The sequence below is a fragment of the Protopterus annectens genome, chromosome 9.part0 (assembly GCF_019279795.1).
Source record: "Protopterus annectens isolate FY-2018-M chromosome 9.part0, PAN1.0, whole genome shotgun sequence".
Classification (NCBI taxonomy): domain Eukaryota; kingdom Metazoa; phylum Chordata; order Ceratodontiformes; family Protopteridae; genus Protopterus; species Protopterus annectens.
The window spans coordinates 212589944-212617904 of NC_056743.1; the positions used below are offsets into that span (position 1 = coordinate 212589944).

Genomic DNA, 27961 nt, shown 5'->3' on the forward strand with positions numbered 1-27961 from the left:
CATCAGTCCAACTTACACCCCAATCCAATAATAGTCCCTTCCTTGTTCAATCTATTAATGGTACCTTGATTGAGCCTGTTCCCAACACTAAACTATTAGGAGTCACTATTGATAGTAGGCTTAGATTTGATATGCATATCAGTCAAACCATAAAGACTGTAAATAAGAAACTTGGATCCTTGTATAGAATTAAAACTTTCTAACCCCACTGCCAAACTAACTATCTCTCGTGAGCATTTACTTTCCACTTTATTGTATGCCTCTCCTGTGCTTTCATTCCTTAACAATAGTGAGATCAATAAACTCTCTGCTGCCTACAATCACATCGCCAGATTTGTAGTAGGAGGTCCTTACAGAACTCATCACTGCATTAACCTAAGGAAACTTGACTGGCTAGAACTACCCAATCTTCTCAAACTAAACCAACTCACTGAAGCGTTTAAAATTATTCCCTCCTTGCATAATCTTCTGATTCCATACTCTAATCTAAGCTGTCTTTCCTCACATAGAGTCCTGGTCCAAACCATCAAATCCAACAACTCTGCTGGAGAAGCCCTTTTGCCAACTCTATAGGAAAAGTCTGGAATTCCCTCCCCATAATTTAAGACTTACTACATCCCAATGTCTATTCAAAAATAATCTTAAACAATTTTTAAAAACATTGGCTGTGCTCTTGTAATAACCCAGACTAGTTCTCTCTGACACTCAACTAGTAGCATTCTCCACTTGTTTTGCTAGGTGTTTTTTCTTCTTCTTAGTCTAAAGAATTTGTAAACTCACACCCACTAAATTCCACCTCCACTGGTACTTATGAAGTCAAGCTCCCCATTGCCTGACTAGACTCTACAAGGGATGGGTAATAGTAACCTAGAATATCAACTACACTGTATTTTGAATCTGTTATCTATTCACATGGTAGCCAAGTGTATCTAAAACAATTGGGAAGTATTTTTGTGTATCTCTAATTTTGATTATGTGTATCTCTAATTTTACTTATTTGTATTAGGTAGCGTATTTATCTGCATGTAAATGAAAGTGTAACTTTTTGTCTCCGCTGAAAATGGACATGTATCCAGTCGGACCATCCCGGTCAACAAAAGTAAAATAAAAAATAAATAAAATATTTATTTATTTTTCCATTTGTTTACCAGGAATGTCCAACTGGGCCAGAGGCCCATTTTCAGTGGAGGTCCAGGGAGAAAAGCTCCTTTATAAAAAATAATTAAAAAAAACATTACATGCAGATTCATGCAATACAATATAAGAAACACAACAATTTTACAATGTAATACCAGAAACACACAACAGTTTTACAGTACAAGAAAACACATTATACAGGGTAATAAAAGAAATACAGGCAGTAAGTAAGCTAAAACAACTAATTGACAAAACAAAGAGATGTCTAACAAAATGTGCAATATAGAGTCATAATCGAGTAGAAAAAAATTGCTAATTAGCAATCTGACAAAATAAAAGTACATTGTACCATCATAGGGAAATGGTAGAGTTTTAGGTGACGTGTAATAGTATAGGAGAAAAATATTAAAAGTATGTATGGTATAGAAGGCAAGAAAAAAATAGATATGTTAGTGGCACATATACTTAAAACACTGACAGTATGGCAGTGTGGAGTTGAGTTGATAAGGATGGAAAGAAGATGCATATAAAATACATGAGATAGGTGTAAAGTGATTAAAAGAGTAGTAAATTAGTGGTAGGTAGAGAGAAGTTGAATGTTGGTGGGCACTGAAAAAAAGCCACTTTAATATAAAAAGAGAAAAGATAATTGTAGTTGGAAGAAAAGGGATGGACAGAATATATCAGCCTGGGTTAGATCAGGCTGTCAGAAGTCAAGGTATATTGATCTGTATAATACTAATTGCTATTTAATAAGGAGCAAGCATTTAGCTTATAAAGTTTTCTATGATGATAGCCTTAAGACTATGTTTGGATTGAATCTGCAACTTTATAACTTGGAGGTACACTTCTGACTGCTGCCTGGTATCCAGAATCCAGTTCTGTAAATATAATGGCAGACAGATTTAAGGCCTGTTACAGGTAAAAACATGCTTACTCTTACTTTAGAATGTGTTGAACATTCATTTGTGCCGCCTTAGATTTTTAACCTAACATGGCTTGTATCTGTTTGATTGGTTTGGTAAATAGGTGGGTGGACAATTCTAATGACCCTTTTCACTCTTGATGCAGGCCAGAAATCCAAGAAACAGTTTATTATAATTCCAATAACTGACAGCAGTTTATAACATTTACAGCTGACACATTTATAGCATGACTAGGATATTTCTAGGTGACATATTTATAAGTTGAATAGCTTTCAATACTTTCTACTTGTTTGGTATTATTAGTTTCTAGACGTGTTTTTGTTTATTGTATTTAATCATTATGTTATGTAGTACCTAAACAGAAGAGTATCACTTCATTTTTCAAAACTTGGCAATCAAACTGGTTTTAGGTGAAAATGTTTTTTGGCAGACTTGTAGATGAAAGTGTGAGTCAGTGACCTATTCACTTACTCACATAACAGTATATTCTTTATCATACATTGAGATAATAGTATATAATGTGGGATGCAGCTTTCTACAGTTTCCTGTAAAACATATTTTGTGAATAAAATGGCAGTAAGTGTGAGTTTATGAACTTAATTTGCTGACTTGTACATTTGATTAAAAGTTGCTGAAATGGCAGTATTAAAGTGACTGGCAAATATGTTGTGGGAAACCATCTATACACCCAATCATTTTCAATAACCACTTCAGAGTTAAGGATAACTGTGACCTCTGTCATTATGCAGTGGGGCATAAGGGAAGAGGTACCACTGGATTGTACACCAGTCCATTATAGGACACACTAACATTTTTGTCTCTCTGTCTGACAGACAGACACACACACACACACACACACACACACACACACACACACACACACACACACACACACACTACACACACACCTACCTCGAGGCAGTGTGGACCTTACTAGTCCACCTCCCTCAGTTTCATTTGAATATGGGAGGAAACCAATGCCTGTGGCAAAACCTCATGTGAACACAAGGAGGAGATCCACAAGCCCCAAAGAAGGCACTCCAGACAGGACCTTAACCAGAGGACCAAGCACTGTGTGGCAATAATTATAATTGCTTTATCACTCTACTGTCCCCGTAACAGAACTATAGACATAATGTAAAATGAATGTTTACCAACATCAGGATGATATGAGTGAAGATCTCTTTTCTTTCTGCCTGTAATGTATTGTGAGTAATTTTTACACGATTTCTCTCAGTCCTTATGAGAAAAGAGTTAAAAATATATAATATTAAATGTATTAAATAGTTCACTGAAGTATAACTGCATTGTGTAGCTGCATCAAACTTGTCATTTTTCTTTCTTTTTTTTTTTTCCTAACTCTGCAGTCAGGTACTGATGAAGTAGTATCCATACAGTGGTTTTATGGCACTGGGTTTAGTTATTTGTTTGCCCATTCAGCTTGCTGACTGGTCTTCCATGAAAAGCAGTTGGCTGACAGCCAGGCCATACTGGTAACTGTTTGTTCATGATTACTTCTCTTCCTTCCCTCCAGTGCACATGTTCCTCTGTGTATAGAGACATTAATATCCAAGTTGGGTGGCTAACCATTTCTGTTGGTCACCAACTGTGATTCTGGCTATTTTAAAGCCTGTCTTGAGAAGTTTGATCACAGCTGCATTTAGATTTTAGGATAGAGGCTAACATGCATGTATAGCATGATTGGTGTGGATTATTTTGCTATCCATTTGTGACAGTTATGTTTTGCTGCTATATGTTACAACATCACACCTACTGTCCTGCGTCTTACCCCTCCTGAAGTGCAATGAAATGAGTATTTCAGCTCGTATTCTTGTTGTCTTTTAAGGCCTGGATATCAGTTCTCCCCTTTTTAAATGACAGTCTATCGTACTGCAGGAGAAGTTGACCTTTGCAGGTGGTCCAGGTTTTGTTTAGGAGCAGCAGCTGAAGGGGCTTCCCTGCCACAAATTCCCTTGGGTCCTTTTTTTGTAAGCTTGGCAGAGGGCATTGATATTCTATGTCCAGTCTACTTTCTGATGCATTTCAAAATCGCTTTGCTGTGGTGGGTCACATGTGCCTACTGCCCATTTAAATCTTCCCCCACCTTAGGAGACTTTATGGGATTGTGAGTACTGAGATAGTCTTGGTGTAATCCTGGCATCCTATGCCCATTTCTAAATGAAATCTGCCAATAGGAACCCAGCTTCCCCATGAGAATAGACTCCAAACAGGACGTGTGTGACAATTATGGGTTAAACTACTAGCTAAAGTGTGGTACATGTTTGGAATGTGAATGTTTGATCATCTTCAGTCATATTTTATTGATATTCCTGACCTTTCCAGATATGAAAACGTAGCACTTGAATACAACGAATAAATAAAGCAAAGCTTGGTTTTTCATTAACAGTAGGATATTATTTGTTTTTTATATTGACATGTTACTCGATGCTAATTTATGCAAAAAGGTTAAAGGGAATATTGTAGGTTTCATTGATCTGGGACTAAGAGGTTGATTGTATAAGTGTTTTTAATTAAAACAATTATAATTTTTTATTGTATTCACGGTGATTAATAATTTTTCCCTTTTATGTCGGACATGTCATTGGACAGTTACCTAATGACATCTTATACTTTTGCACTGAGGTGTTTACTATGCATGGAAGTACTAATTTATCGTATCAGTTACGCCATCTGTCTCCAGTGTGCTGAGTGTGTTTGTACAGGTTGTACAACTTGTATTTTACTGTGATGCCTTACTCTCTCTCAAGTCACATCCTAAAATAGCTAGACTCATTCAGGCCAAGTGTATTAATCTCCTTTTTAGAAAACACGCACTCAGCTCACTACTTTTCTGAACTTGACTGTAGGATGTATGTGAATTGTAATACTTATATGCACACACTTCTGTCGAAAACTATATTTCTCAGATGTTGAAAATAAAAATAGTCCCCATCTAGTATAAACCAGGTTGCTTGTGTTGCTGTCATTGAAATACTGAAAATATGTGCTTTTTTCTGTGAGAAGCCATGGGTTTTTCATCTTGGGAATTGTTTGCTGCTCTGTGCTGTCAGCAGCCTTCATCGTTTTTCTTCTGCAGTATACTGCAGGCATTTGGAATAAACTGTATAATTTTATCCAGACATAACCCCGTGCTTTCTGAAATACAGAAGCAGACTTGTGAGTTGTCTATTTATTGATCGATTGATTTATCTACTTTATTTTGATAACCTGGTAATTGGACTGGTCAACAGACCCTTTTCAGCCACAACCTGGGCGCCATGGTACAAGGCACAAATTGAAAATTATACATAGACTAAGCAATTCATAGAGCTGTACATACTACTCTAACAGAGAAAAAACAATACTTGTTGTGTACAGTTATAAATGCAAGTAATATTATTTACAGTATATGCAATTAATGTTGTCATTTGTTAAAAGTATATTGTTACAAGAACCATTTGACTACAGTGTGACCTGCAATCACTTGCAATTGCCACTGAATCAAGAGCATTTGCTGTTCTTAAACAGCAAACATATATTGCAATAATTAGCTTTTGGTTTGTTTCTAAATAATTGAAAAGTTTCTTGCTGTCTCACTTCTGAAGGTAGCTGATTCCAAACAGCTAGGCCTAGCCTAGAGGTTTTTCTTGTGGAGGTTTTAAAATGTGGTCTCATCTGGGTAATATATTTTCCTGGCTTTCTGTCTGCGTGTAGTTAGGCTTCTAGATTTGCAGTTTTGTTTTGTTTTTTTTATGGGGGAGGGGTCTCATTTTTAACAACCTGTTCGTCTGACAGCTAAGAAGAAATGTGACTGTTATTTATAGGCAGCCAGTTAAAATAACTGTAGAAGTTGGCAGTGAGGAGATTGCATTTCTGCAAGAAGAACAAATCTGCAGGTTCTGTTTGTAGTAATTTTAATAGTATTTTCCATGTGTTTGAGCTAGAAGGTGGGGTTACAAGAGGGAGCCCATATTTGATTTTTAAGGTTAAGCACATTTTATCTGTGGCATTACGAGCTGTAGGGGTGAGAAGGTGTGAAATTCTCTATCATAGTTTTAGTTGCTGGAGTGTTTTGCTAATAATGTTGTCAGTATGCTTGGCCAAAGAAAGAGGATAATCTAAGTGGAGGTCAAAAAGTTAAAAATCAAAATGACCGTGGAGGCAGGCATCCCAAATTATATCATTATAGATTTTCTAAGCCTTAACCAGAGATTGGTAGTTTAATATTTTCTCACAGAAGGACCTTATTTTCGACACACTTGCTGGTCTGCTTCTTATGAACGCAAATTCTTAGCACAAGAAGTCTGGACAAGGCCTAAAATAATGTGATCAAAGGTCCAAAAATAGGGACAGGTTTTAAATGTTGCTCTTGTAAAGTTTAGAGAGTTGCTAGAGTAAGATTTGTATTAATATGCATTTTCTGAAGCAAATGAAGTCTGAAATACAAATGTACGTCATTACCTAATGAGTTGGGTCCTCACTGATTTACCAGAGAATCACAAATTTTATGAGGTGAAAATCTGGACATTTTGCAAAAGTCTGGACAGTTGAGGAATATGGTCAGGGGCCAGGGTTAAATATTCAGCACCTGTTGCTTAATACGCTGAATGTCTGTATGTGGCCTAGATAAACTAATGAGAAAAATCACACAAAAATGAGTTCTCACTGTACTCTGTATTCTTAATAGGCTGCTTGAGATCTTCAATGGAGTACCTTAAAATAATCATGACTACTGCAAATGTTCAGAATAACAATTTACACTGCACAATGTATTATACTGCATGTCTGAGCCAGGCACTGTTGTAGGGTTTTGGAAACCTTTCTTCTTCCTTTGTTGTTTATGCGGATGAAGAGTATCATAAAATGACACAGGTGTATGTAATGTAGTATATAAATAGTTATTGGATTTGATATTTAGGATTATTACTGGGCTTTTACAAAATGTGTATTTTAATTAAAATGAAGATCATTTTCGCTCGGACTCTTCCTTTATTGATGACTAGCATGAGAATTGGATATATACCCATCATCGTTTGTGTTGTGCAGTAACAAAATAATTTTGTGTGTGTGTGTATGTGTGTGTGTGTCTAGGTTCATACATTAGTACTAGGCTGTCTACCCTTGTGAGCAGTTTTAAGCCTAGAAAAATTTCTCATTTCAGATGTAAGAATCAAACCCTATGTCTAGTGCATATGATAACAACGCTGTACGACTCATACTGTAAGAAGCAATTTAATCCAAGGAACCATTTTTTCTTTGTGTTTTTTCCCAATAATTTTTGATTTCTTCTGTTGCTTACTTGCTTACACTTTGCATGTGTTTTTATTTGTTAGGTTTGGGGTCATTTTATAACTGAAACAAGGCACTCAGAGGTACAGCCTATATAGTTTAGTACAGTACACCCCTTTTGCTAAACAGTCAACACACAGTGTAAGAGTCCAGTATTTTATTATGCCACTGGGGTATACTGTTAGCAGACAGTAAAGCAGACATTGCTGTATAGATGATTCAGTGTGCAATGAAATAGCACTGACTATTAAAACTTTGTATTAAAAGGATAGGGTTGCCACCTGTTGTGATCCAGAAAAGTGGACTGAAGCCATGCCTCGTGTTATACTATTATCTCCTCCCAGGCCCAACCCATCCCCACCCATATCCATGTCTATTTTATGATGTAACATCATAACTTTATAAAATTTAATCATAATTTTATGATGCAACATCACTGAGGTCCAGAGACCTCAAACTCATTACCACAATCAACAGAACATGCTGGAGAGACAGGTTCATAACCCGGAGACTGCCCATGCTCTGGAATAGACTGTCAAGCAGAGCACCTCACTGGCCCTCTTCAAGAGAAATTTTGATGAGTGGATGGGAAATAGAAGGTTCACCCCGTGGATCATTCCAGTGTGCCTCTACTTGATAGAGGCACTGGGAACTTACAGGTGGCACGATGCCAGGGCACTTCTGTGGGCTAGACTTGTAAAGGCTCCAGGGCCATTAGCCTAGCACACCTATGAACTACATACATCATTAGGGTGGAACATCCATTTTAGTATATTTTTATGCCCCTAATCTAGGTGCATTACTTTTTTTTGTTGATGTTCTAGAGTATCTCCAAATCCACCACATCTCTTTAGCGATGCTTTTTATTAAAAAAAAAAAAGATTTACTTTTCAACAAACTCCAGCATATTGAGTTTGTATAGTGTTTTCAGGACTGCTGGAGAATCATTCTGATATCTGGATAGTCCTGAAAAATACCGGATAGGTGGCAAGCCTATACAGGAGCTGTCATTATGATATAAACTTCAGGTTCAAATGGTGTCACAATGCACACTAAACTTTTTTCTGCAGTATGCATTGCAGATATATTTTGAATTGTCAGGATGTATATTTTAGCTGCTTCTCGTTGCATTATGATTTTTCTGTCTGTCTTCTCCTTCCTTAGGGGAGGTTGTGGCATTTCCCACTGCTGGGGAACACTTGGAGGTGAGGTTAATAGGTAAAGAAGGTAGAGGCTGAGAGGTCGCACACAGAGTAGTCTATTTTGAGATGCATAAACCACAACTGCACACATGCCCTACTGAAAGTAAAGCTGTTCTCCCACAGGAAGGTTCCTTTGTAAGAATTATAATTAAAATACGCTAGCATCTAATTGAGAAAACCAGCAAGTTTGCCTAAATAAGGTGTTTCTATGAGAAACTATTGAACTACTAATCACTGGTTAAAGCTTAGAAAACATTTTAGCCAATGACCCCTTTAGTAGTCTGTCCAGGTTAGCACAAACACCAAAATGAAACATCTCTCCCAATGACCCCTTCAGCAGTCTATCCAAGTATGCACAAGCACCAAAATGAAACATTCCCCCCAACAACCCATTCAGCAGTCTGTCCATGTATGCACTAGTACCAAAATGAACTAGTAAGTTTCCCCTACTTATTTCAGTGACTTGTTTTTTCTGGCCTAATCTCTGTTCCTGTACACACCAAATGTATCCACAGCGAACACTTTTGATTGGAGAGGACACTACATTCCTCAGCTCACTATAGGCACCGAAAATACAGCCCAAGACTCAATCTTTCTTGCACCATGGTGTCACCCCCTCTACCTTTTCAGCCAATCACAGGTGTTTTTTGGGGCAGTACTGAAGCAAGATGACTTAAGAATGTGTGGGAAGCAGAAATGCCTTGGATGTCTGTTTAGGACATATATGTTGGCATTTTCCTTAAAGGTAAATAAAAAAGAAAGCATTTGACTAAAAATATATATTTTTTTTATTTTGCGTCAGCTACACTACTGGTTGTAGTACCATAGCCAAGGTGGGGTGAAGGGGTGGTTGCACTGGGTATAGCCTGCTAGGGGGCACAGTCGTCACCACAAAAGAGTTGCTGATCATAAGAGTGTGCAGAAATGGCAGCCATTTAAGTGGCAGGAACTGATATCACTGCTTAAATAAATATGTTTGTTTGCTTTTAGTATGGGTGTGTGCTCAAGTTCTGCATAATAATTTGTGAGAATTTCATGGTACATTTGTTTTTTTCATTGTCTGTGTTATCTGCTGTTTTTATTGAGGCTTGCACAAAATTATCATATCTAATTACAAACACACACACACACGTATGTGTGTGTGTTTTTATATATATATATATATATATATATATATCTACTACTTCTTCTTCTTTCTACTGCTCCCGCTAGGGGTCGCCACAGCAGATCAACTGTTTCCATTTCTTCCTGTCCTCTGCATCTTGCTCTGTCACACAAACCACCTGCATGTCCTCTCTCACCACATCCATAAACCTTATCTTAGGCCTTCCTCTTTTCCTGTTACCTAGCAGCTTCATCTTTAGCATCTTTTTCCCAATATACTCAGCATCCCTCCTCAGCACATGTCCAAACCAACGTAATCTTGCCTCTCTGGCTTTGTCTCCAAACCTTCCAACCTGGGCTGACCCTCTAATATACTTATTCCTACTCCTGTCCATCATTGCTGCACCTAGTGCAAATCTTAACATCTTCAACTTTGCCACGTCAAGCTCTGACTCCTGCCTTTTTGTCAATGCCACTGTCTCCAACCCATATAACATAGCTGGTCTCCACTACCCTCTTGTAGACCTTCCCTTTCACTCTTACTGGTACTCGTCTGTCATAAATCACTCCTGACACTCTTCTCCACCCACTCCATCCTGCCTGTACTCTCTTTCTCACCTCTTTTCCACACTCACCATTACTCTGAACTGTTGATCCCAAGTATTTAAACTCATCCACCTTCACCACCTCTACTCCCTGCATCCTCACCATTCCTCTATCCTCCCTCTCATTCACACACATATAATCTGTCTTACTCTTGCTGACCTTCATTCCTCTTCTCTCTAGAGCATATCTCCACCCCTCCAGGGTCTCCTCCACCTGTTCCCTACTCACACTACAGATCACAATGTCATCTGCAAACATCATAGTCCACAGGGACTCCTGTCTGATCTCATCCATCAACCTGTCCATCACCATTGCAAATAAGAAAGGGCTCAGAGCTGATCCTTGATGTAAACGCAGCCATCACTCCCACAGCAGACCTCACCACTGTCACACTACCCTCGTACATATCCTGTACCACTCTTACATACTTCTCTGAAACTCCCAACTTCCTCATACTATACCACAACTCCTCTCTAGGCACCCTGTCGTATGCTTTCTCTAAATCCACAGAGACACAATGCAACTCCTTCTGACCTTCTCTGTACTTCTCCATTAACACTCTCAGGGCAAACATTATTGCATCTGTAGTGCTCTTTCCTGGCATGAAACCATACTGCTGATCACTAATCATCACCTGCCTTCTTAACCTAGCTTCTACTACTCTTTCCCATACCTTCATGCTGTGACTGATCAATTTAATCCCTCTGTAGTTACTACAGCTCTGCACATCACCCTTATTCTTAAAAATCGGTACCAAAACACTTTTTCTCCATTCCTCAGGCATCCTCTCACTTTCCAAGATTTCATTAAACAATCTAGTTAAAAACTCCACTGCTATTTCACCTAACTACCTCCATGCTTCCACAGGTATGTCATCTGGACCAACAGCCTTTCCGTTCTTCATCCTCTTCATAGCTATCCTTACTTCCTCCTTGCTAATCCACTGCACTTCATGATTCACTATCCACACATCATCCAACCTTCTCTGCCTCTCATTCTCTTCATTCATCAGCCCCTCAAAGTACTCTTTCCATCTGCTCAACACACTCTCCTCTCTTGTGAGTACATTTCCCTCATTATCCTTTATCACCCTTACCTGCTACACATCTTTACTAGCTCAGTCAATCTGTCTAGCCAATTGGTACAGGTCCTTTTCTCCCTCCTTAGTGTCCAACCTTTTATACAACTCTTCATATGCCTTATCCTTAGCCTTCACCACCTCTCTCTTTGCCATGCACCTCATCTCCTTATACTCTTGTCTACTTTATATATATATATATATATATATATATATATATATATATATATATATATGCATTTAGAAAGTGTCCACACTACAACTCCAAATCTGATTGGACAAATTAAAAGTTTACCATCACTCATATTTCAGCATAAAGCTCTCTAAACAACTAAATCCTTCCCAGAAGGACAAAATACAGTAAAACGTCACTGGGTCATCCACATAGAAATTTCATAGAACATATTACCACCACCGTGAAAAGTCATTAATGAGAGGAAAACAAGCAAACCAAGAAATGTTCTTCAGCAAAAGTACCATTAAAAAAAAAACAGCAAACATCCTCCCCATCTCAAACACATTTCTAATTTTGCAAACAAAATAAAAATTAATAAAACATAATAGAAATCAGGAATGTGACAGAAATTAAACTCATTTATGGTAATATAAAACTACAAACTCTTATTTAAGTGCATTACCTGATCAGAAACAGTAAATGTTTCTAAATGAGTAAAAAATATATTTTTATGAGAGTAGTAAGATAAGCCTGACACACATAAAATGAAACAGTGCAAACAAGGTATGTAATTGTATAAGGTGTACATGCAGAAAAGACCGGTAGTCCCCATAGCCTCCGAAAGCAGACAGTCATGCACTTTAATGACTTAACTCATTTTAATAAAATTAAGAGGGTAAATTTACAAATATAGTTTAAAATAATAGTAAAATGCCCGCACGGATTCTCATAAAACACAGTTAAATAAATGTAACAAGCACATCATTAGCCAAACCAAATTAAAAAAAAATGACTGGGTGGGCAAGATCATTGCTACTTACCTGTACGTGTTTTTAAGTACTTGAAGTGGCACCCAAAATGCTTCTGCTTGTGAACAATTTATGGCTGTATTACCAGAAAATGAGTATACATCTGGTTGAAGCATCATGACGCTGATATTTTGGTCTTCTTGTCTGGAATAACTCACTTGTCGTTAACCTTATGTTGAATTCCTGTTTGTTGGCAGACTGGTAACTTTTGCCCATAACCTTGAGTTATAGTAAATTTAAATGTAAAAAAAAAACATTGTAAGTAGAACAAATAAAACAGCTTTTTGTCTTTTTTGTGCAGTATAAATAAATCTGTCAAACTTAAAACATGAAACGATGCATACTGAAAAGTAAGCAAAATAAATACATATGTAAAACAAGTAAAACTATGATAAAAACACCCCAAACCATATTTCTTTGTCTCTTTCAAGACATGAGCAAAAAGAGAAGATATCATATTAAAGTTAAACCTGGTATAAAGTGTACCAATACAATAATTTATGTTCGTCATAATTATTTTTTGTTTAATGAAATATAACAATCTGGATATTTTATTTTTCTTTGTAGTGTTTTTATATCTTACTATCAGCTGTTAACACTTTATGAAATTATACTTAACGGAATAGTGTAATCAGTATAAAAAGTTACTATAACATGAAAGGGCTGTTTGTTTCAAAAAAGCAAAAACTTGCAAAAATACAGTATACAACAACATGGTATAAACACACATGCACAGAAGCCATTTTCTATTGCAGTAGTGCTTTTCAGGGTGGGCAAAATAGGGAAATACTAGACATTTCAGGGGTAGTATGCCCTCTGCCTGCAGCATCTGCTTTACAACACCCCCTTGAGAAATCTGTTATTTTCTTACACTGCCCACCCCGTCAGAGACATGATTGTGTGATACGTATGATGTGATAGTTATGTAAAATTAATATATATATATATATATATATATATATATATATATATGTATATATATATATATGCACACACATTATTTATATATATATATATATATATATATATATATATATATATATATATATATACACACACACACACATATATATATATATATATATATATATATATATATATATATATATATATATGTATGGATCTAGGACTATTGAACGAAAGTTCAATAGTCCGAATCCACAATACCCGAATGCACTTTAACGAAAGCGCTTTCATTAAAGTGTGTTCAAAAAACACACTAAATCTTCTTTTCTACAAGGGGGCAAGCCCCCCCTGTGCCCCCCCACACCCCCCTACTTTTATATTCTCACTCCGAGGTCACACTACAGTGGGGAAAAAGGGAATTTTCCCTTAACTGCACTGTAGTGCGACTGGCACAACCAGCATACTTTCGGTTATGTATGTTCAGTGATTTTTGCTTTGGCAGAAAGTGCCGTCGGGGATCTGTACAGATCCCATATGCATACATATATATATATATATATATATATATATATATATATATATATATAAAACTTTTTGGATATGAAAGATTAATCACTTCACTTCGTGTAGTAGCTCTGAAATCTTTTAATCCAGTAGTTGAAATCTTTTAATCCAGGAGTAAAAAACATCCACCAAGACAACAGTATAAATAATTTTAAAATAAAATGAAACACTTGTATTTAAGCGCTTCTGTTCATTGTCAAGTTCATCATTTTATTGATTCAATTTCTGGTTGACACTGACAATCATGTTCATGACTGGAATTGTATAAGAATATTTTCCTCAGGTCATTGTAGGCAGCAGTGTGCGAGTGTGTGTGTGTGTGTGTGTGTGTGTGTGTGTGTGTGTGTGTGTGTGTGTGTGCGCGCGCGCACTACCCCATATCTGCCTTTGGGAAGTCTGGATATCACTGGAATGCCATTTTGTATACTTGCCTTTATTTGTCAGAGTTGTTGTTGTGTCATTCGGCTTTTCCCGGTTAGGGGTCGCCACAGCAGAACTCCAGTCTGCTAATGATTGGCAGTAGATTTTTACGTGCTGGCTTGCCGGGCCTAACGCACAACCTTCAATGAAGGAACGCCCATTCACGCATGTCGCCACACAGAAGACGCTCTGAGAATCGAACGAGCAACGTCTAACTGTGAGGTGACAACGCTACCGCACCACCAGAGTACTGAGTGCAATGATCAATACAGGGTTAATACTATAGATTATTGCAGTTGTGTTTAGTGTTTTATGCACACAATGAGAAAAAATTTACAAATAAGATGTAGCTAACATGTGCATTTCCAAAAGATGCAACCTTATTACATTTTCCAGCTACACATACTGGCAGTCAGATTAAGTTGGTACTTGCAAAGATGTTAATGTACAGCATTTGACAAATATTTAGACAGTTGTCACAGTAGTTTTGAAATGATCAGTTTCAGATTTACCAAACGTATCACTTAGCTGAACAAATTGGATGGATAGGGTTGGATAATTAGGATTCCACTGTATGTATGTATATTCACTTACCATATTTTGATTAAATTACTAATGCAGCTAGTGACTGTTTCAAATACAGAGCCCATTACTTGCTCACTGTTGGAGGTACCTATAATTAATGTTATAGACATTGATTGGTCGATGTCCTGATAAGTTTTCTTGTCCTGGCCATGTCTCATAGATAGGTTGTTTGGCCCGTTTTTTTTCTGAGGTCGTCTTTGTTCATTTTCATACTCTTTTCAAGTTTGAGTATGATTGGTGAATTTCTTATCCTTGGATGGTCTCATTGTTGCTACTTTTGCATCCCTGCATTTTTCTTGTATATTGCCTTCATCCCTTTTTTTTTTTCATTTGTTAGCTCTGTATACAACTGAGCAGCAATGCCTTTCTTCCAAAGGTGACCCATCAGTCTGGTTAAGCTACTCACTCACAATTCTGACATAGATTTTGTGAGACTCATACTCTACCTACAGCCTTTTAGCAACTCATAACTTTTAGTTATGTACTCACCATAACTTCAGATGTTTGGGATCCATCTCGCCTACATTCTGACTGATGGGTTCGGAGCCGATCCCTCGGCTCCGACTCGGCACGCTTATGCCAAAGAGCGAAGTCTCTTATTGGCTGAGCTTACTATATCCCAGGATGCACCACTACCAGTCCCCCAGATCTAGTTTGTCCGCATACATGCACACATGCACGCTCTGATTATATAACATCGTCAGATGAACAAGATAAAAACAGTAGAACTCAAACCGTTCAATCTCTTCTGATCTCCAAGGCAGGGGGAAGGAGGGTGGGTATTAGGAATGTAGGGGAGATGGATCCCAAACATCTGAAGTTATGGTGAGTACATAACTAAAAGATGTTATGTGATCCTATCTACCTACATTCTGACTGATGGGACAGCGTCCCTAGCACCTGAATCCTGGGTGGCTCACTGGAAAACACTCCTGAGTACCGTGGAACCAAATGATGCTCGTCCTTTAGATGCCACATCCAATTTATAGTGGGAAATGAAAGTGTGCGGATTGGACCAAGTAGAAATCTCCGATATAGCGAGCTTGGAATGAAAAGCTATAGAAGTAGCCATAGCTCTGGTAGAGTGAGCTTTGATAGATGTTGTAAGTTGCTTATTCAAGAAGAATAAGCCTGAGTTATGCAATCTCTAATCCATTTGGAGATAGTAGCTTTTGTGATGGTTTTACCCAATTTATTGTCTGAGAAGGACACAAACAACTGGTCTGACTTACGAAGTTGCTGAGTCCTGTCTAAATAGAAGCGCAATTGCCTGTGAACATCCAATTTATGGAGAGTGTATTCTGCTTCATTGGAGAATTTTGGGAAGAAAACTGGTAGCTCTAGAGACTGTTGGAGACAGAGATTAGAACAGACCTTAGGGACAAAGGATGGATTAGGCCTAAGTGATACTCTATCCTTGTGGAAAATCAAGTACGGTGGTTTAATAGACAGGGCTTGAAGCTCTGAAACTCTTCTTGCAGAAGTAATTGCAACTAAGAAGGCAGTTTCCCAAGACAGATATTTTAACTCACATGTAGCAGCCGGTTCGCAAGGAGAAGATGTCAATGCACGATGCACTAAATCTAGACCCCATGGAGGGCAGGATGAAAAACTGGGGTCTTAACAGACCCGCACCTTTAATGAAAGTTTTGCATAGTCTGCTACTCATCAATGGAGGATCCATGGACTCGTGAAATTTAGAGATAGCCGCTAGTTGGACTTTAATAGTAGAGACAGAAGATCCTTGATTAAACAGGGATGTTAAGAATTTCAAAACCTCTGGGATAGGAGCAGTGATAGGGTCTAAGCCCTGAGTTGAGCCAGATAGCAAACCTCTTCCACTTACTGAGGTACAATTTCTTAGTGGTGGGTTTGTGGGCCGAAGATAAAATGTGAATAAATTCCGGGTCTAATGTGTGACTTCTGACTAAAGTCGGAAGTGGAGGAGCCAAGCTGTCAACTTCAAGGAGTGAAGGGACTGGTGCTGTTGTCCCGACTGATGAATTAACAGGTCTGGAATTAGGTCTAAAGTCCACGGATCGTCCACCGCATGTTTCTTCAGGTAGGAAACCATACCTGGCGAGGCCAGTATGGGGCAATCAGTATCATTGCGGACCCCAATTGAGAAGCTTTTTGAATGACTTTGGAGAGAAGTGGTATCGGAGGAAAGGCATAAAGTAGCCCTGTTGGCCAAGGTTGTGCTAGAGCATCCATAGCTGGTTCCCCTTGATGTGGAGTCAAGGAGAAGAACCTTTGCACTTCGTGTTCAGTGGTGTTGCAAAAGATCGCAGCACGGCGTCTCCCATCTCCTGAAAACCTGAGCTGCTACTGTTTGGTTTAGGGACCACTCGTGAGGAGAGAGAATTGTCCTGCTCAATTTGTCTGCCAATATATTTGATTTCCCCGGAATGTGGGTCGCTACCAAGAAGCGGTTGGTAGCTACAGCCCATTCCCACACCCTCATGGCCTCTCTGCAAAGGGGGTAAGATCTGGTCCCTCCTTGTTTGTTCAGATACCAGACCACCGACATGTTGTCTGTGTGGATGGCGATGATGCCCTGAGGAAGAAACTTATGTAAGGCCTGTAGGGATAGAAGTACAGCCCTCATCTCCAACACATTGATGTGGAGAAGAGCTTCGTCTGGAAGCCAGGAGCCCTGAACTAACCTGCCCAGACAATGCCCCCCCCACCCTATCTGGGAGGCATCTGTCGTCAGGGTAACCACTGGAGAGGGAATAACAAAGGGGCTTCCTTGATTTAGATTGGATGTCTGAAGCCACCAGCGAAGGTCCCGTTTGCATGTTTCCGTAATCATGATGTGATGATTGAGGGAAGATCCTGAAAGGACCATTGAGTTGACAATAGCCACTGAAGAATCCTCATGTGCAATCTTGCCAGAGGAACTAAAAGAACCGTGGCAGACATTGAACCTAAAACTTGTAGAACCATCCTGGCTGGGGCTTTGGATCTTGAGATCAGAGCTTGAACTTGGCCCTGTAAAGTTTGGATCCTTTCGGCAGGAAGAAAAGCAGCATCAATTTTGAGTCTATCTCTGCTCCTATGAACCTTATGCGCTGAGAGGGCAGCAAGACAGACTTTGACCAATTGAATGTAATCCCAGGGTAGCACCCAGGAGATGGTGGCTTTGAGGTTGTCCATTAGTAGATGCCTGGTGGTGGCAGTCAGGAGCCAGTCGTCCAGATAGGGAAACACTTGGAATCCAAGACTTCTCAGGTGAGCCGTCACTACTGCCAAACACTTGGTGAACACCCTGGGGCTGTGGTGAGACCAAAGGGCAGAGCACAAAATTGGTAATGACTGACTCCCAGGCTGAAGCGCAGATACCTCCTGGACGCCTGATGTATCGGTATGTGATAATAGGCGTCCTTGAGGTCTATGGAGCACATCCAAACATCCTTCTCCAACAATGGGAGAATGGATTATGCGTGACCATTGAATTTGGATTTCGTGGGATTGGTTCAGTCTGCTGAGATCCAATATTGGTCTCAGGTCCCTGTCTTTTGGCACTAAAAAGAACCTGGAGTAATTTCGGATCCGATCTGGTCTGTGGGGACGGTTGGATGACTCCTTTCTAGCAGCTTTAAAGCTTCTGCGGCTGCAATTTCCCTTTGACTGGGTGGTGGGTCCGGGATTTTTTTGGACGGTGGTGGTGAGTATGTGAATGGGATGGTGTAACCTCCGGCAATGATCCAAAGCACCCATCTGTCCTGAGTGATTGACTCCCAGGCTTTTAGGTGCTTGGCAAAACGACACCCGACTGGCCCCGGAGCAGCACAGCCGGGCAATCCCTCATGATGTGTGGGAGGCTGAAGAGCCACGAAAGGACTCGCGGTCTCCAGAATTGTGGGGCCCTCTGCCGCCTCTGGGACGGCGTCTCCCAGAAAAATTTCCCCGTCCTCTGCCTCTGGAAGGGGAATCTTCCTGCTGTTGAGGAAAAAACTTACGTGATTTCCGGAACCACATCTTCCCCCCTCCTTTGGCCTTGGGATAAGGCCGAAAGGGAGTGGAATAACGGGCACCTACGGCAGATAAAGTTTTTCCCTCTTGCTCACAGCGGGTAAGGGTGTCTTTAACCTTGGGTCCAAACAAAGAGGACCCATCAAAGGAGCGTCGTGAAGGAAGACTTGAAGGCCTCCATGAACTGACACAAGCGGAGCCAGGCTTGTCTCCGTGAGCCACGCCTGTGCCTGCTGCTCTACCGCCCCCGGCCACATAGGAAATGAGCCTCATGGACGAGTTAGAAGTTGGCGTAAGGATAGCCAACTGAGAGCTAACCGACTGGGCTAGCTGCTCAGGTAGGTTACCGAGAGGAATCTGACAGCTCCTTGACCAGATCCCTCTGAAGCCTGGTAAAATGTGCCAAATAATTCAGAGACCTTAAAGTAAAGGCCGCTGAAGTCAGGGTGCGCTTCCCGTACCTGTCCATGCTCCTAGACTCCTTATTAGGAGGATGGACGGACGTTGAAGCCTCTGCCACGTCCTGTTGTGTAGCAGATGCCACCACCATGGCATCTACAGCCACGCCTTTAGTGAGGAACTCCTTCTCGGGTGGGGCAGACAAAAATTTATTAGGGCGAGAAGGGACTGGTTCCACGGTATCTGGATGTTCCCGCCCTTGACAAACTAAATCCAGAAGCTCGTCGAAGGCGGAGACACCCAGGAGGCGGAGGGCTGAGCCCCAAAGGCCTTGAGGAGCACTGACTCATCAGCAGAGGGGTTTGGATATCCAGCCGCCTCGTTGTTTGAGGATCTCTAAGATGTCTGCAAATGAGACATCATCCGAGGCGACGGGGACCCCTCCGCATCATCAAGATCAGTGTCCGATGTAATAGACTCAGGGAGTCCACGTGCTTCCTCTTGCATGATCTCTTCCTCGGGGTTCCTCCAAAGACAACTCGAAGAACCCTCAGGAGGAGGGAACCCCAATGGGGTAACCTCAGGCCCAGGGCTCCGCTGCCTACGGACAGGGGAACTGCCAAAGACCCAGTCTCCACGCCCAGGGAAGGTGCGGTAAAGCCGGAGAGATGGCGAAGACTTGGCCAAGGCACTCCTCATAGCCCTGAAAGCTGGACCCCAGAATCCTGGGAGTGTCCAGTCTCGAGCCATGATAGCAGGCGGCAATCCCATAGCTGAAGCACCGAGAGGAGGCTCGGAACCAAAAGCATAGGTCCCGAAACATCACCCCGGGTCCAGCCGAAGAAGTCCGTGTACCAAACTCGGACCCGAAGGCCGGGTTGGAGTAAGGGTCGGAGCCGACCCTAAGATCTCCACGGCTCCAACAGCATCTGCTCCGGCCAGAGGCGGTCGGAGGAGGAACAGCCATGGGATGGGCATGGGCTATCGGCTCCAAAGCCAACTGGGTCGGAGCGAAACAAATTTTGAAAGACTGGGGACTGGAACAGTCTTTGGAGCACCCTGTCTATATCCGAATCCGACATCCTCGAGGACTTAGAGGATACTGAGCGGGTTCGAAGGCCTCTCCAATGGCCCCAAAGGACTAGGGACGGCTCGAGGCGACTCGATGATTATCGGCCGAGGAATACCACAGTAGTTTCCATCGGTGCCGAGGAGGACTTGGCGCCGAGGAGGAAGTGTCTGGCGGGCAACCTTGTCGGCTCCGAGACCAGTGGAGCCGGTGACCTCTCGATGCCCCAGCCATCGGCTCCGAAGCCAGTCGAGACTGGTGGCATCGAGGCAGACCCTCGGCTCGAAGTCCTGCCTGCCTATGTCTTTTGGCGGCGGATCCGACGGACTGGTCGGAGCCGACACCTTCTTCTTTTGGTTGGAGAAGGAGAGGATGCTAGAGCTTCTTCAAGGAGGGTTTGATTAAGCCTTTAAGAATAAGCTTATTTTTCCTCTCCTGGAGGACCCTAGAGGAAAAAGCGTGACACACGCTGCATGACTCCTGTAAATGTTTTGCACCCAAACAATAAACACAGAGAGAGTGGTCATCTGTGATTGACATTTTAAAATTACATTTGGTGCATTTTTGAAGCCCGAAGGCCTAGGATTTTGAGACATTATGACCAAAAATGCAGTAAGAACACACAATCCAAATTTAACTTTACTTAACTGACTCTACAAAAAATCAGTTTAGAACTGCCGGTTTAACAATAAGAAACCTAAGGGATCTGAAATCCCAAAAGTTTGAGAGGGGTTAACTGACCGAAAGGCCCTACAGATAAAGGAGGCCTGAAATCAGCAACAACACCCAATCACTCAACAAGTTTCCACAAAAAACTTTCAATCACTACACAAAGCACAGAGTAGCCGTTAAAACAGCTTTTATGACAGGAAAAAACAATTTTCTGACAGAAAAAAGTAAGTAAAATTTACTACTCAGCTCAGCCAGCTCGAGACCACGTCTTCGCTAGTTAGCGGCAAACGAGATCTGGGGGACTGGTAGTGGTGCATCCTGGGATATAGTAAGCTCAGCCAATAAGAGACTTCGCTCTTTGGCATAAGCGTGCCGAGTCGGAGCCGAGGGATCGGCTCCGAACCCATCAGTCAGAATGTAGGCGAGATAGGATCACATAACATCTTTAATTATTTCCTTGTTATACCATAAGACAATGCTATGGATAAACAAGAAGTACTTGGGCATGTCAAGGAATTTTGAAAGCTTTACTATTGTCATGTTTACACATAACCTTACCCTTGTGGTACAAAGTGGGCTCCTCATCACTGGTGGTATAAAGATTCCTTTTTCAGTAACAGTGAACTTATTTCAGTTCAAATCTGTCAGCAGTCTTAGATAACATGACCTAGAGTTTCATGAGAGGCTTGGGATAATTGGCTCTGTGTCACATTATTTTGTAAAGATGACTGCAAGTACAGTGTGAAACTAAACATCGCCAAACTGAAGTGTCCTTTGAACTTGTATAGCCCTACTTGATGTCTCTAAAACAATAGATGTCTGTCCTTTTGGCCTATTACAACTTTGAAATGTTTCTGTCATACCATTTATTGTGTTTTTGTGGTTTGTCTTACCAGAAATCCTTTGCTGAACTGCATTAACAAAGGCTACATTTAAGATAGTGGTATTCTTTCATTTCTATTTGTGGCCATGGTGCTACATTCTTTTTTCCATTAACCAGCTGTGTACTTTGTATTGCCCTTCACTTCCTTGCACCGTTACTTGTATTTTTCATATAACGTGATTTTTGTCTTGGTTTTGTGTACTGTATAAAATGGGTTATCTGTTAAATATTCATTCATTCCATGATTCCACTTAGCAGCTCAAGGCTGCAGAGGAGCCAGCTAACCTCCTGGAACTCAATGGACACATGATAGAAAAGCTAATCCTAGATGAAATGTCAGTCTGTTGTAAGATGTACAAGCATACTTTCTACAGAGCATAAACCTTCAGGCAATTAGGATGATCTGCAGTTCACATACAGCAGCGTGTCTGTGGGATGTGGATGGAAACCCACCCTGACACTGGGAGGATATGCAGACTCTGCACAAAAGGTAACCAATTCAGAAGAGAAACTGCAGAATCAAGTGCTGTTGAGCAATAAAACTAAATGCTGAACCACTGCCATGCCTTTAAATTATATAGCCCTTAGTATTTCTTTAAAACTGTCTGGTATTGTTTAATAGTTTTATTTGACTAGTATGAAATAAAACCTTAAAAAAAGAAAAACATTTAAAAAATGTATCAAGGAATACCAGTTAGTTGCAGTTGAATGCTTTCATGGTGTTTCAGGATTACTCAGTGACTAGGCAACTTCTTTGGAGATGGACAGTGTGCAAATTGTATACAGTGAAAAACAAACCCAAGCCTGCAAGATGTAACAGCTAAGGCATATTTTTATTTAGCTGTAAATCTGTCAAAAGGGTATTATATATATGTCTACACTTAATCATTACTGATGGTATTTTCATTGTGGATCTTCTGCCGAGTATGACCCACTCAGAGTATCCATTTTTTTTCAGTTAAAATCAAACATGTTATAGCAAAAGTACATTAATTTAAGGATCAGAGTTTATAAGTTTAAAGCTAAAAGCTCATTATGATCTGAATTTCATTCATCCTGAAAAATGTATGCAGGGAATGAAGTTCAGAGCAGATGCAAATTACTCTAAACATCCAGGTTAATCAAATTCCTGATTTCTGCAGTAATTTTGATGCACTTTTTACCTTTCAGTAGTAAAAATGTCAGGTACTTAGATGACTGGCATGGATAATGTACATTTATTCAGACTTTATGTACCTCTTGCAATGCCTTCACCCTTTCCCTTATCCACTGACTGCACCGTCACAATTTTAGAATAGAAGCAGCAAAGCATGCTATGGGCCTGCCTGTCTGTGTGGCATTCTTGATGTTAATATGATAGTAATGCAGGTTGAAGTCATTTATGCTTCTGTGATGTTTTACTAAGTTTCACAGACTGTTATGAAACTACCTGCTAGCTCAGAATATTTCCATTTATTTTTCTTAAATAGCTTATGTTTGACTGATTAAAGACAATTTTGTGTCATACTAGATATGATTAAGACTTTTAAGATGTTTTTAATACATCTTTGCTATCTTCAGTTCTCAAGACATCTGTCGTAAGCACATAGTTTTTGGAATAGCTAGACCAGTGTCTGGGTGCGTGCTGGTACTTGTGTGCATATACATGCATGTGTTCTACACCATAATTCCATAAATATGTATATGTATATAATACATATATAGACAAAGCTGCATCATGTGTTTTGTTTTTTCTATTTCACCATATTCTGTTGTATCCTTAGAATTTGGAATATTTACTGAATTAATCCGACCAAGTAATTGTTGCTGTTACTCTAATGATGACTTTGTGTATTTTGTATTTTTATACTGTGTTTGCCATTTTATTACTGTGGACGTATATTATTGGCATGTGAAGTAGCTTTTGAGATGGCCTCAAGGTTACATTCTGAGAACAAGGATACACATTCTTATCTGACAGGTACTGTAATGGAAAACATACTGTGCTGTAAAACTCACTCTTATTTGTAAAAGATTACTACATCAAAGTACAACCTAGCAGGCGATGTGTTTATGTAGTCAGAGTCTTTATTCTTACCTGCTTGCATTTTCCATACCTCTCATCTGTCCAGATTTTCACAGAATGTGTAGAATTTTGCCTTATATGTTTGATCTGTCCCTCATAAAATGTGTGGTTTTCTGGCAAAACATTCAATGCACTAACTAATGACAGGTGTAAATTTCAGACATGTAACAGTTTGCCCAAGGCTATGAGCTGTTAACAAGCTGCTTCCTGTGGTACAAGGTTTGATTCTCTCAGTCTTCATTTGCCTACTGTGTGACAATGAGCAAGTCACTTGCCCAGGTTCTCCTTGGGGCAGCTGGGAAACTGGGTTAGGTTCCTCAGTGGTTTCTTGGACCACATGCCTAGTAATTATCTGTGAACCTAATTCATACGTATGTCCTTCAGAAATGTTAATGCAAGGCCAATAACTTTCTAACTTTATAAGAGGAATACTAGGACCATAGGAATTATAGGAGGTTACTAGGCTAAAGGCCCTTACAAGCCTAGCCAAGTTTTGCCCTTATCTTCACAATCAGAACCTATCACCCCTGTTCAAGAGGGACACAGGTGGAACCCCCGGGGTAAATTTACGGTTACTCATTCAATCATCCAGATTGTGTTTGACACTTCACATCTGATTTAGAGCTCCACTAGTACATTTCAACCAAAATCAGTATGCTGACTAGACAAGGGTGCCAGGACATACAGATTCCTGGTTTTCTTCTTCTCTTATTAATCTGTTCTACTGCGCTCACCAAATCAACAAGGGATCATTTTACTCAGGGGCCAGAACAGGGTGGATCACTGCTAAAATGTTAGTTCCCATTGCTAACATTGAAAAAAGATGCAAACAAGTCACGGGGAATGCAGAAAGAGAGGAGGGGGTACAGTTCTTTAGACACCAATTTAAAGCTGCCTTATCCATTCTCAAAGTAGCAGAGACAAAACACTTCCATAACCCCCAAATCTTCACACGACTTTAGCTTCCAACATAGTCTCTAGAGTCCAAACACCACTTGTTATTTTATATTTCATGAATCATAAATCCAGTAAGATTGAGGGGATTTCTTTGACCTCTGAAACACTATTCGTCCAAGGAACTTATGAGAAAAGAATTACAAAGGTGCAATTGTTTCTTTTTAAAACCCAAATAATGTGTCCAAGAGTAAGACAACACCCATCACACACACACACACACACACACACACACACACACACACACACACACACACACACACACACACACGCCTCAGCCAATGGAACTGAAAACAATTAGTATATTAACTACTTTCGAAGACACCAAACACAAAAATCAAACTGGTATTCATTCCATATAATACTTACATTCACTTTTTTTAAACTCCAGCCATCTTTCAAGTACTTGAAGCTTTACATTAGAGTGAAAGTAAAAAATGAAACTACCTGTCAGAGTCTGCCATCCCACAACTTATTAGAGGAGAAGCAGAAGATAATAGTAATAATAATAATAATAATAATAATATCTTACTTACCGTCCCTAATTTTGGACCTTTGTACCCTAATTATATTTGGCTTTGTCCAGAATTCTTGTGCTAAGAGGTTAAGTGATATGATATTTTCACATTTATGTCTTCTAGATACATAGCTATTTCTGGTTGTTAGTGTCATCTGTGTTGTGGAACTGGTTCATTGTGGTTGTGTTGTGCATTGTTTTCTGAATACCAAAAAGGAGGCATAATCATTTTATTTCATCATTTTAGTATTTCCAGACTAGACAGACAGTCTGAGTTATTGTACATAAAGGGAAAAGTATTGTATGTGAACAGTGTTAAGAGAAGCAGCAGTCTACATTTTTGCTCATTTCATATGAAACAATGTTGTTTGAGTGGGAACCATTTGTCTGTCTTAAACTTTGTGAAACTTAGCTGCAAGTCAAAAAAAGGAAGCATGTTGTACATTAAAAAAACAAGCACTCTTCTTTTGCAAATATAGTTCTCCTTTAACTTCTAACAGAAGTGTGTGTATGTATCAACAGCAAAAGATGGACTTGAGTTTATTTTGAAAATCTGCAGGTGTATTAATAATGGAAGGTTTCACAATATCTAGAGGTGATCACCAAGAATGATTGGCTCACACTGCTGTTTGGCATAAAATAAACAGTTTTTTTTCAAGTTGCAATTCATTTACATATTGTTTAGCATTTATGTGGGGAAGGCATCACCAGCCATTTCTTTTCTTTTACATAGTATGTTAAAACACAGAGAGCAAAGCCTAGAACTGAAATTTACTGTTTAAAAAATGTTAAGGTGTTATCTCCAGTAAACCGAAGGTACTTCTCTTCAGATTTAACTGTAACAGTAAAAGTTTGGGGTAGCATAAAACTATGTGAGCTGCAGGGTTGGATTAAGTTGTGCAGGACACAGAGATGGATAGGTGAAAGCTGATAAGTAAATTCAATGCAGTGCAATCTTGCTTGCAGCAAACAGTAACAGATTATAATAGGGACCATTCAAGTGGCTGCCCAAGGGCCCATAACTTCAGGGAGGCCCAGTTCAGTAGTGAGCACTATGCAATGCAATACCGTTCCTGATCACGTTCGGTATTTTACTTTAGCACTGCTAACTAGCTAACTAATTTTACTCAGCTTAAGTACTGAACAGATCCACAACAAAGTGCTCAAGCATGTAAAAGCCAAGTCAGGTAAAAAAGGTTGCTATTAGCAAGTATTTTTGATAACTCTAGAGCATAAAAACTCTTAGCACAATGACTTTAGCAGCAGAAAGTAGAAAGAGTTATTGCCATACTTGCCTATGACAATAAAACTAACCAAAAATCCTACAAAACTATTTTTTAAACAAAAAACATCTTTATTGAATTAGCACTTATGACATATACAATGATACATTTATATAAATGGAAAAACAAAATTGACATATGTTTTAGTTGCAAACATTATACATCACATATAATGTCATATGCAGTCATCGCCTTTCGAACATTACATACCTCATTCATTTCCTGCCTCCCCTTAAACCTCTTTCTTTATAAAAAAAATATTTTGTGTGTATTGTTCCCACAGTTTCCATTTTTCTATGTAATTTGTTCCTGCCCTTTTTTAAAGATCCCACTTCCATGTATATATATATATATATATATATATATATATATATATATATATATGTTACTACACTCACTAGAAATCCTACAAAGGTATTAAAGATCATTTGGAAATTCTATGCAAATTTATTTAAAACAGAGAAATAGAGAAGCTGAAAAAGGCAGAAATGGAAATATTATAGAAGACATAACTATGCCAAGGTAAGAGGAAGATGAAGCTGAGGAATAAATAGTGAAAAATGAATGAGATCGATTAAATGTTAATATGTAATCAATTAACAAAGAAGGCAGGAGGAACAGATAGTATTCCTGTGGAAGTTAGAAGGGGAGAAACTGATAAAGATCTAGAAGGTTTTATTTAATAATATTTTAAAATGAAGAACAGTACCAGCATCTTGCAAGAAAGCTGTGGTGATTGTATTACGTAAGGAGGATAGAGATCTTTCAGACCTGCTTCATACACGGAAGTTTCAATTTTAAATCACAGTATATGTGTTCTATGTCTGTACTAGCTAAGAGAATGGCAAAACTATTGCCAAAATTGATAGATGTGAATCAGTGTAGTTTTAATGGGAGAGGAGGCAAAAGAGTGACAACATTTACTGAACAATAATGATCCCAAGGGATACAGAGTGTAAGAAAACATTGCCATTTTTCATGGGTATAGATGCAGAGAAGGCAGAGAAATAGAGTCAGCTGGGAGATTATGAGCAGGAAAATAGTTGTTTTTGCTTTCCCTGTTAAAATATTAGGGTTAATTGGGAGGATATATGAGGGGGTTATAGGCAAGAATTAAGGTGGGGGGTCCTCTCTGACAAAATATATTTGCACAGGGGAACCAGACAAGGGTATCCGCATATCCCCTTTTATTATTTGCTTTATTCTTAGTGACAATGCCAAAGAAGATAAGGAACTCAAAAATTCAAGTGATAGAACTTGAATGGCAATGCAGAAGATAGCTATATTAGTGGATAATAATATTTTGTACTCATTATATCAAGGAAAGGGCATTTCTGTGT

At 39.5% G+C, this 27961-nt stretch overlaps 1 protein-coding gene across 10 annotated transcripts in view; it reads left to right on the forward strand.

The window, feature by feature from the left end:
* The window catches only part of PLEKHA7 (pleckstrin homology domain containing A7), a 2079953-nt gene that overhangs the window by 258815 nt on the left and 1793177 nt on the right, over positions 1–27961 (forward strand). Inside the window, exon 1 of one of the 10 annotated variants that reach the window (XM_044082769.1) lies at positions 22210–22292. The exons of the other annotated variants lie outside the window; for them this stretch is intronic. Coding sequence (XP_043938704.1) covers positions 22273–22292 — 20 coding nt within the window. The 5' untranslated portion in view covers positions 22210–22272. Of the gene's footprint in view, positions 1–22209; positions 22293–27961 lie in introns of those variants that run through there. 10 annotated transcript variants of the gene reach the window in all.